Source organism: Pteropus medius, unplaced genomic scaffold (genome assembly GCF_902729225.1).
Source record: "Pteropus medius unplaced genomic scaffold, Ma_sr-lr_union100, whole genome shotgun sequence".
Classification (NCBI taxonomy): domain Eukaryota; kingdom Metazoa; phylum Chordata; class Mammalia; order Chiroptera; family Pteropodidae; genus Pteropus; species Pteropus medius.
In genome coordinates, this window is record NW_024350319.1 from 4,615,377 (window position 1) to 4,627,548 (window position 12,172).

The following is a 12,172-nucleotide window of genomic DNA, read 5'->3' on the forward strand; positions in this document are numbered from 1 at the left end:
TAAAACACAACTAATAAAAACAAGAAATCAAGAAGGAAAACACAGTGTCTAGCACAGAGTAGGAGATTAGTAAATATTTCTAAGTTTTGCTCTAGACTAATTGAGTTTTATTTAAAGATAGGTATATCATTAAGCAGAAACTAAATCAGGATTGATATTTTATATTAGAAATCATTTATAGAAAGAGACTTGAAATCAGTAGATGAAAATTCTCAGGAAGAATGTGTATACATAGAACAGAAGCATCACTGTTCTTAAAATACGTAACTTGCTTAAAAGCATAACTTAGAAATATTTGATAAGCTGCTTCTAGGTACCAGGCACCATGCTTTCCTTCTTGATTTCTTGGTTTGATTGCTAATGTGATAGTATCATCATTAAAGACTGCAAGGTTTTGTCCTAATGATAGTCCACTGATCTTTATCAAGACAAATCATATATAACAATCAAAGTCTTTAAGATATTGTGATAAGATGTAAACAAACCCATGAAATCTAAGTATTATTGAAATGTGACCATTTCAACAATCAGAAAACAAACAAGCTTCAAATGCCAAAGTTCTAGAATCAACATGCATGTTGTCTTGATAAAGGGGTTTCAGAGACATACTTGAGGTTAAGTAATGATTTTAAAGATGTTTCTTGAAGTAGGATATGGAGAGAGTTTGGCAGTTTTCCATATCCCTGTGGCACATTTAGTGAAGCAAAAGGTTTCTCAGTTAATAAATTAAAAACATTTGTCATTTTAAAAATGGAAGGCTGTGCCAACTAATGAAAACAGCCAGAGTATTTGTCACAAGAAATCTTGGAAAGATTGAACTTTCCTTTACCCCTTATCTTTCAAGGTATGGAATATTATGCAAAGATAACACAGACAGACATGAGTCTAAAATCCTAAGGAATGCAAAGGGGTTGAAAGCCAGGTATTTTGATACATGTATTCTTATAGCTTGAGCCAACTACTGCAGGTATAATTCTCAAATGGTTAACATTCTTTTCGATTTAAATAATCAGCAGAGAAGGATTTGAAGAATGTAGCAAGATGAGTCTTCTTTTAATTTCTCCCAGGTTAGGTCATGTTAGCAAGCCCTTCTGTTTAAATGCATTTGATTCTGGGAGAGTGTTAAAAGGAAGGCTGTTGACTGCACACTGTGGTTGTAGAAAAAAAATCCCCGTTAGCTATTCAATTTAGATTTTTTAAAAAAATATGATTTGATAGAGAAAAGAATCCATGCAGTGTTGCGAAAATCCAGAAAAAGATGCTCTTATCTGATTTCAAGGAATTTACTAGAAGGGCCTTAACAGGAAGAGATGAATACCTGTTTTCCTTTTGCATTTTTAAATCCCTTTGAAAAACTGAAAATCTAAGAATTCTTCTTTCGGCTGTGTGCTAAGGATATGTAGTAACACAGGAGATCAGATTGTATCTGAGTCAAACTCCAAACACTGGGTGTGAAACTGTGCCTTTATGGTATACCGGGCAGTGGTCATGTTTCAAAATAAAAAAGCAAATATACACTTCACTATATCATGTATGTAATGTGCCTTCTCATGTCTTATGTGTTACTCCATTCCTGAAAATCTTTTTCAGTTCTACCTTATTTCATTTCTATTCTTTTGACATTCAAAACATTCTTTAAAACTGATCACTAGTTGAGAGGACAATGTTATTTCCCTCACTGCTACCCCTTTATTTTGGTTTGCAATATAAAGTGTTCTATGTGAAAATCACTGTTGTGGGTGTATGTGTGAGAGACAGAGAGAGAGAGAGGGAGGGATGGAAGGAGGGAGGGAAAAAGAGGTAAATAATTGTCTTTGTAAATTCTCATATGCTAATCTCTATTCACTGCTGTAAATGTAATGCAGGGTCTGCTAATGAGAAAAAATTCAGTGGCTTTGGGGTAAAGAGTTATAAGATCCAATCTCAGGTCTACTAATTATTCTGTGTGTGACCTTATGCATATCACAGACTCACAGAACTTTAGTTTATTATTAAAATACTGAAAATATATGATTGCCTATTTCTTATAAAAAAACAAGGTGAGAAATTATAAATTGTTTTTAAATTTTGCAAAGACTATGCAAATACAAGTCATCATTATAATTAGTTCCCATATCCATTTGCTAATATAGATAATATTTTTAAAGTATCTACTCTGAACCAGATAGAAGACAAATTATTAGAAATGTGCATTGTCGAATAGGCTAGACATGGTCCCTGTCCACACAGAGGTTTCAATCTAGTAAACAAGATTTGTTATTAAGTAATTAAAATGTGATCAAAGGGAATTACAGCATATAGTTGGAATACATGCTCAGGAATCATAACCTGCCTTGTTAAATAGGAGGCTGTTTTCCCTTCTTCGCCTAATTTTTTTTAAAGGTGAGGAAAATGTACCATTTTACAGAGGCAGTCCTATTTCTGAAAGCCCTTGTATCAGAAAGGTCATGCAGTCTTAGCAATATGAAAGAGGCTGTGAATGCAAAGAGCATAGAAAGCAATGAGAAGAATGGTAAAAGATGAGGCTGCATGAGTGTGGAAGGCAGCAATCAGACCACGGAACCACATCATTCTTGCTAGGCCATAGTAAAAGTTTTCAATGTTGCTTAGTAGTCAGAGAAGAGTCATTGCAGTACTTGCACCAAGAGGGTGACATCACATTTGTCACTCCAGTTGTACTGTGGAAGGAAAACCATAGAAAGAAACAGATGTAAATATAAGAGGTAATACTTTGAGCTAGGTTGCTGCTGAGCAGTTGAAATGAAGAAAAATGGTCTTGGTTCAGGAAATATTTAGGCTATTTAATGGTTAGGACTTGATGATAGATGTGGGAAGTGAAGGAACTGGAGGAGTTCAAGAATAGTGCCAAGGTTTTCTATATTGAGAAACTAGGTGAATGGTATTGCCTTCCACTGAGATTGAGAACACAGGAGGAAGTGGAGATTTGAGCAGAACAGTAATTGTTAACACTGTGAATGCTTAAAACTCGAAGGCACAATTTTAAGTGCTTTGTATGTACTCTGTTTACAGATGACTAAATTGATAGAGGTAAAATAATGTGCTCAGTGTCACAAAGCCAGGGAGTTAGCTTCAGAGTCTTGACTGTCATGATGTGCTTTGTATCTTTCAAGAGTATCATTTCAATTTTCAACAGGTTACATTTGAGATGCCCATAAAACTTAAAGTAGAAATGACAAGGGAAATAAATCTGAGTAGAGATTTAAAATAATATTTTACAGCCATCCACTCATTAAAGTTAAATGAAATGAGAGTTGGGAAAGGCGAATGAGATAGTAAAGGGAGAAAGTGTGTAATTAGAAGGGCAATAGGCCTGAGTGGGGGGTGCGGGGGACTCTAATATGATAAATTTAAATGTTTGGTAGAGCAGATGGCACCTTCTCAAAAGATTGAAATTAAGGAACCGAAGTGAAGAGATAAATCTCAGAAGAGTATGATATCAGGGGAGCCAAAGAGAGTGTTTTCAAAAGAGGTATGTAGTTCTGTGCCCGGTGCTCTTAATAGGTCAGGTAACAAAAAATTAAAAGTATGAAAGTAATTAAAGAAAAACTTTCTTTTAAATGCAGAAGTTTATCTCCCATCTTTCTTATTTAACTCTTCTTACAACCAAGATTCCACTAAACCAAGAGGAATTTTAAAATACTTATACTCACAAGGACAGAGAAAATAGAGGACATCAGCACACAAGAAATTTCAAAAAAAATTGAGAAGACGGAATGAAAATGCCTTTTATATTTATCTACATACAAAGTACATTGTTGGTTACATTGTAAAGTACCCACGAGGGGACACAAAAATGTATTTACTCCATAGACTTCTTTAGAATCTTGGAAACAACAGGGATCAGGCAAGAACTGAAGAGACTTAGTACTGAAAATCGGCAAATTGACTGAAATTCTCTCTATATAAAACTACATAGCTATGCCCCAGGCAGAACATAAGAATATTTTTTGGCTTGCTGCCACATGACCCTGCAATGAAACCTATTATGCATATAAAGCTTCCAATTAACTTTTTAGAGCTTTGCTCTTCAATGTTGAAGGACAGCCAGGGATCACCAGATATTTTTTAAAAACTCCTTTCATGAAAAATAAAGATATAAATAAACAAATATAATGAAAAACTCAGGGGTAAAAGGATTTAAAGTCCATAGTTAATATCTTCTAAGAGAACACAAAAATTTTATGGCCCCCTGATATCATGGCCCCCAGGATACTATGAAAAAGGAGCACCAATTCAGGAAGCAAGAAATAACTTTTGGAAAGTAAAAGTATGCTGTAAGATAAAGATAATACAGTAGGTGGATTTAGAAGACAAAGTTGAGAACATCTCCCAGAAAATAGATTAAAAAGACACAAACATAAAAATTACAAGAGAAAAAATAATTAACTTATCAGATAAAGTTAGAAGGCACCTCCTACATCCAGCTAATTAAAATTGCAAAAAGGAAATAAAACAATGAAGAAGAAATTATCAATTAAATAATAGCAGAAAATTTTAACATAATTGATAGATAAATGCTTCCAAAAGACCCATCAAGTATTCAGTGCAATGGATTAAAAAAAAATCAAAGCACATTGTTGTAACATTTCAGAAGACTAAGGATAAGATAAAAATTCTAAAATGTTCTGGTGGAGGTGAAGGTGGGTACAAAACAGGACCTTGTATAGTAATGGAACTGGATTTCCTGAAAACAACTTTAAAAGCTAGAAAGTAATAGATTAAAAATACCTTCAAATTTACAAAGAAAAATTATTTCTGACCTGGAAGTAAATATATCCAGCTTAACTTTAAACTCTTTGTGGGTGAAATAAAGCCATGTTAAGACATGCAAAGTTTTCAAAAATGTACCTACCATAAGTGCTTTCTCAGTAAGTTATTGGATATTATATTCCACCATTGGATGTTATATTCCAATAAGTCCAGAAAGAAAAAGCCATGGAATCCAGGAAATAGGAGATATAACACAAGAAAGAAATGAAAAATTCCCCAAACGATGGTGAAGAGAAATTCCAGGATGACACAGATATATATATAGAGAGAGAGAGATATAGATATAGATATAGATATAGATATAGATATAGATATAGATATAGATATATCATATATATATCATATCTATATATGATATATATATCATATCTATATATGATATATGATATATATATAATCATATATATATCATATCTATATAGATATATGATATATATAATCATATATATATATATATATATATATCTCATATCTAGAAAAACAACCACTCCAGACAAGAACAGGGAGATATAATGCTCCTGAAGGATTATTCCAGGGAGGGAATATGACAGATTACATATATTTGACTACAAGAGGAAACAACCAGGAAATTTAATTAGTAAAAGGAACATAAAAGACCAAAGAAAACGTGAGGCAATTTTTAAAGAAACAAAAAGATGCACAAGAAATAAAATGTGATTGAATTGCAGTGGTATATAGTCATCATAAAATAAATATTATTAATTTAAAACAAAATTTGTATATATATATGAATTGATTAGAAGAAAGGTAAACTGCCACAATGCATACTAGAAACCTGTAATGGAAAAAATCAAAAGTAGCACTATAATCAAGTTATTTAGAAATTTAGGGTAGAAGACAGTTCTAAAAATTTTAAAGTTATGTGTAGGGAGAATAAATCAGGAATGGAAGGAATTATGATTGAAAGCTCATGTATTAGATACCAAAGTTATCAATGGTTGGAAAGGATATTCAAGAGATGGTAAATGAATGATATGAGGAAAAGTAGTGAGATGCTACTGCCAGGTAATGAGATCATCAAAGGAACAGGGATTTTGGAGGATAGCCTTGTGGTTCAGCACAAAAGGATAAATGCAAGGCACTATGCAACACAAAACATGATCAACTGATTCCTCACTCATTGTGGGTCATTGAGGCAGACAGGGCATATGCCTTTAGTCAGCTCTATGGCAACACAGCTGGTTGGTCAATGTGACGACTAGTGACTCAAATTAAAAACCGGGAATCTCTCAAGACACCTTCTTTTTCCCCACAGCCTCCCCTTTCACCTCTCATTTAATCGATCACCAACACCTTAGACTCTGCTTCTTAAATATCTTTCCAATTCATACTTCTCTCCATCCTTACTGCTACTATCATAGTCAAAACCATCATCACTTAATCTTTACCACTACAATTACCTCACCAAACATTTACTAGGTGCCTAGTATATGTTTGCCTCAGATATTTACTAGGTGCATTTATTGGTTGCCTATTTTGTTCTAAATCCCACATAAAAACATGGAAGTCACCAACCTACAATCAAGGATTTCAAGTAAGATCAAATAAAATAACAGTTACAAAACCTTGTGATTCAGGCTCCCATAAATGAGAAGTGTAGGAGTCCATAAGATAGAAAGGAATGGAGAAGAAAGGTCATCTTTTTAATGTTTTTAGTTGGCCTTGTACAAATGTGCAAATAATCTTCTGTGGGGGAGACAGAGAATCTCTGCCTCTATCTTTCATTAATTCTCAGAGCTGGACTAATAATAAAACAGTAAAATTGACACAAGACTAAAATAACAGGAGGAAAACCAATTTAATATGTGAGTATAGGAGAATCATAATATGATGCTCAGATCATAAAATGAGGATCAAAGAAATGGTCAAACCAGTCACCTTTTTACACTATTTAGACAAATAAGCAAGAAACTCATGAGACATTGACAGGACAAAGAAAGCTGATGTTCTTTAGAATGGAAACTAAGCAAGGTTTGGACATTTGTTAGTGAGGAATCTAAACAAAGTTTGGGCTTGGGTAGTAAATTAGAAAAGGTGTTACAAAGCTTATTTATACAAGCTTTTGGTTCTGGGTTCTTTTAAGTCTTGTGATAAGGTTATCTCGGCCCTCAGGAACAGGAGGGCACATATCAGATGAGAGATTTATTTCCTGCTTTTAGAGGGACAACGAGTTTATGGTTTTCTTCTTACACGGGCAGTTTCTTAAGTAAGTTTAATTCAAAATAATCAATATGCTATTGTGGGATACCTTGGGTTGGCCTGCCCTGGACCCCAGCAGAACTCACATAGTACACATAATTAGGAAGCAACATGATAAGTGCTCTGGGAACTCAAAGGAAGACAGTAGTCATTATTCTTCCTGGGGAAACAGTCACAGAAATAGTGATTGACCTTTTAGTTAGAATACGTATTTCAAGAGAATTATCAGTAGCTGATGATGGTTGTGAGAGAAGAGTTCCAAAAATGTCCATTTATTCGTTTCTACATTCATTTGCTCATTGTACATTTTTAAGTTAACAATCTACTATCTGTCAAAAATCAAGAAAAATGCAAAAAATAAATAAAACATTGTTCTTACCCTCAAGAGGCTACAGTCTACGAAAAGAATGATATGAAAATAGATTTAATAAAGTATCGTAGGTGCTGTGATACAATTTTGTACACAATTTCATGGCATTTAGTCAGTTTACCCTAGAGAAAGACACATCAAGGTCGTCAGAGGTTTCTACCATGATTACAAGTTATTTTCTCCTGTTAAAATCATAGGATTCATAAAGATAGGCCCTCATTGGTAATGAATGGCCTCACTGGTATCTCATTGGTAATGAAGCATATTACCAATCCATCTCTAATCTGTAGCTCCAATATAATATAAGAACCTTGAAAACAGAATTTGTTCAATTCATCACTCCATATCAGTACCTGATAGAATGAATTTGTGGGTCAAAAAGAAGATATCAGAAACCTTAGGGGTGAAACTTGAATATTTTTGCAGAAATAGGAGAAAAGTATTTTTTTTCTAACAAATTCTGAAGGTTTCTGTTCTGCACTGTAATTTGTGTAAAATTAAAAATATATTAATAGATCCATGTTTCAAGTGAGAGTGTAAGCATAATAGCATTGCACTGAGCCAGGATTGTATTCTGGCCCAGTTCTGCCGTTCCAAAACTGTGTGATGGGAAGTCTCTTGATCTCTCTAAATCCATTTCTTTATTTGTTAAATGAGAGTAAAACCTATCTCATATACCTGTAAGATTGTTTAAGAATTAAACGATATAATGTATGTATATATCCAATATAAACTTTAAAGTATTATATAATTATGAAATATATACCAACATTAAATTTCTAAGTTTCAGCTATTACAAGAATACCCTCTAAAGGCAGTTGATTAAGCAATTGTATTTTTTTTCCTGTTTTTTTTTTCTAGTGCAGTGCCTGGAGATGACCACCAAACGGAAAATAATCGGCCGTCTAGTGCCGTGCCGATGTTTCCGAGGTGAAGAAGAAATCATCTCAGTTTTAGATTACTCCCACTGCAGCCTTCAGCAGGTGCCAAAAGAGGTCTTTAACTTTGAACGGACATTAGAGGAGCTTTATCTAGATGCCAATCAAATTGAAGAGCTACCCAAGGTAATTTTTGACAACCTAAAATATACCCTGTAAATGAGTATTTCATAATTTCCAAAGACTTGGCATATTGATAATGCTAACTATGGCTCTCTGTCTTGTTAACTGACAAATCATTCAAATTGATATATCTTTCCTCAATATTCCACTCCATTTGTAACTTCAGGTAATATGTAATAATCAATTGAAATCTATGGAAGTCATCATTTTATGGATTATGCCTTGTTATTTTAATTTAAAATGTCTTCCAAGAAAATACTGATTGGTGGGTTGAACTCAACAGCTTATGTTTAACATAAGAAAGAAAAAAATATGATACTATTTCAGAACTGAAAATCGTATGTTAAGGTAACATTGCTTTAAAACCTAAGTCTAAGAAATACTTTTACACACACACATATACACACATGCAGTTAATACTATTATGAAAAATATGCTGTTGTTTCTGGAATTTAAAATCTTTGATTATTGAAAAACATTGAATTTATATGGAGTACAATTAATAAATACAATGAAGCAAAAATTTTTAACTAATTTCAAACTTGGCATGCGCGTGCATGCTTGCATGTATGTGTGCGTGCGCACACGCACACACACAGAGCAATTATGACATCGTTTCCTGTGGTGGTGTTCTTCGTTGCAGAAAAGATTGGATGATAAGAGATTAGCTAAAGCAGACTGAGGTCACATAGCAGAGAAGTTCCAAATCTAAACTACCGGATCATAATAATCACCTAAATAAGTGACTCAGACTAAGTAATCAGAAAGGCATTATCTGTGAAAGGTTTGCACAATGGCTCAGAGGAGAAAAAATGTCATGCAATGCATTTCCATTGTTTATGCTAAATAAAGAGCATATTAAATATCCAGGAACTAGAAAAAGAATTTTCCATAATATAACTAACTTCATTATCAAACTCTAACATTCTGATCAAAACAAATTTTAATAATTATTTTCATTCAGAGTTATTAATTATAGTGTTTATAAATACCTCAGAGGCAGAAACTATTTAATGTGTACTTCAAAATCAATATACTTCATTTTTGACAACCTAAGTATACAGTGTCATTTTAGATCTTTTCTCAGGCAGTCTGAATCAGACCTAAAAACAATTTTGGCCATATAATCATCTGGATTGCAAGTGAAGTAGAGGCTAGACTGAAATGGGCTGTCTCTTCCACCGGACTACGAACTGCTTGAGGACAGAAATTACATCTTATTTATCTTTGCCTCCCCACCCACAAGCATGTATGGTGACTTTCACATAATGGTTACTCAATTTATTTGTTGTCACTGCCTGGTGGAACAATGCAGAGAACTTTGTGTGCTATGGGACTTGATTAGCAAAACTATATAAGGGTAAGCAATTTATAAATCTGTCATTTAGCTCCAATTCAGAAAAATAAGCACAAGTATTTTTGCAAGGTAGGCCGATCTCGCATTTCCCGATAAAATAAAGGACGTCCAGTGACATTTGAATTTTAAACTAAAAAGGAGACATTTTTTAGTATAATTATGTTCCAAATAGGTCATTGGATATGCTTATATTAAAAAAAAATAGTTTATTATTTATCTGAAATTTAAATGTAACTGGGCATCCTATATTTTTATTTGCTAAATCTGATGGCTCTAGGCCCATTTAGTCATTCAAAATCTTCTTCTAGATCCATGTGACAGGTTTTGTAAGACAAAAAGTAAAAACATGGTTAATTAATCAAGCAATATTTGTTTAATATCAACTACACAGTATTTTAGGCTTTGGGCGGCAGGGGTGTGATAAGAGAAATAAACGTCAATTATTGCTCTCAGTGATCTAACAACCCAATTACAGAGAAACGGAAGCACATGAGGTAAATGCACAGTAGTGTATAAGCAGAGCCAAAGAGCCAAATACCGTGGCAGGGCTTTTGTATTGAGGAGTTCCATTCTTGAAGGGTTGTGGGGAGGGCCTGACCAAAAAAAGCACAGATGTAAAGGAAGAGAAGAGGGACGGCAGAGCTCTGACAAGTCTAGATCTGAAAGTGCATGTGGGTGAGTTCCTACCATATGTAGGTAGAGTACAGAAAGTAGAGGAGCCAGATTATGTAGAGTTTTGAGAGTCATGCGGCATTGTTTGACTTAATGCATTTATTAGGCAGATTAAGCCATTAGAGAAATCTATACATCAAGTAAGTTACTAGGAGCTTAAATAGGAGTGCATTGATAATAAATGTAAATAATTCAAATGAACCAAAGACCTTCTCAATGTATTAGATATATTTTTCCCCATGCATTATAATTAAGAAGTCATCTTTTAATTAGTAATATGCTTTTATATATTTCAAAGATCTTTCAATGTTTCTGAGTCCTAAAATTATTTTTTTGCTTCCATTAAACAGCCCTGTGAGTTTGTTTCTTCTGAAGTATCTGATATTAAGCTATGATCTAAATTATTTGACATCAAGATATATTATAATAGTACACTGCTATATTTGTGCATTTTTAGAAAAATAGGAAATTAAGAAATAAAAGAAATGATGCATCAATTGGTTTTATTATGTGTGCTTCGAGTAATAGAAAACCCAGTCCAAACTAACTTAAACAAGAAATAGTATTGATTGTCTCACGTAAGTGGAAGATCCATCTCAGGAAAGCCTCCAAAGTTGGTATGTTTTTATTTACCTTGTGGGATCAACTTTTGTCTGAGGCTGGCTTCTCCCATGGTGACAGACTGCCTACAACAGTTAGAGTTCACTTGCACAGCATCCAAAAAGAGAAATATCTAGCTCTGGAAACTCATTCTTTTTATGAGAAAGACAAGAAAGTGTCTCCCGCAGAATCCCTCAACTAATTCGTTCTTAGGTCTCATACCTTAATTGTTTCATGCGTTCATTGCTGATCTAATCCCCTTGCTATGGTAAGAAAAATAGGACCATTTTGATTGGGTTAAACAATGATGGGCCACATCTATGGAGTTGTGATTGTTGGCAGCAACACAATAGGGATGGGTAGAAGAACTGTTGGGGAGATTACCACAATGGACACTACAAATAAAATATTATATAAAATCATTTCATGAGGAAATTTTGCTTTTAAGAAAGGACAATGTATAAAATTTTTAAGGATTTGTAGGTAAAGTGTTAAGTCATTCAGAGATTTAAATCTTTAAAGTTAGATTAAATAACATTTATTTTTGTCTGCCATCTTATTTCATTCTTTGTATTCCTCTAGCATAGTTACCATTGTGATTTCGGATTTTTTGAGTAGTGAAGTAGTCATTTGTATTCTTGATATTACATTATGGCAGAACACCTTTTATAAGTGTTTTCATTCTTTCCGATATTTTATACTGAGCATATTCTAATTGGCCATGACTCCCTACTGTAAGATGTTATACAATAGGTAGAGAACAGAGTCAAGGTTAATGACATTAGGAAAAGATATGTCAAGAATGTGTCAAAAAAGATGCAAAAATAGATATGAAAGAACAGGAAGTGTTTTGATGAGGAATAGTTCAATCTGTGTTGCTTAATTTTCTGTCGTAAAAGATAAAAATACAAAATCACATGCCTTTCAGACAGTGATAGAAACCTGCACAACTTATAATTTTGTACTTTTTTGCCTGTTATTTTGAATTGGGAACTTAAATTTTTAGACAGAGTTAATAGACCATAACAGGTGTCTATTATATATGAAGTAGCGTGGGAATGCAAATGTGAAAAAAAAAAAAACAATAAAAACCATAGAGGA

General features: G+C 33.5%; 1 protein-coding gene across 1 annotated transcript in view; it reads left to right on the forward strand.

The window, feature by feature from the left end:
- The window catches only part of LRRC7 (leucine rich repeat containing 7), a 1,130,220-nt gene that overhangs the window by 850,340 nt on the left and 267,708 nt on the right, over positions 1 to 12,172 (forward strand). The window contains exon 11 of the mRNA XM_039838554.1: positions 8,243 to 8,445. Coding sequence (XP_039694488.1) covers positions 8,243 to 8,445 — 203 coding nt within the window. The remainder of the gene's footprint in view (positions 1 to 8,242; positions 8,446 to 12,172) is intronic.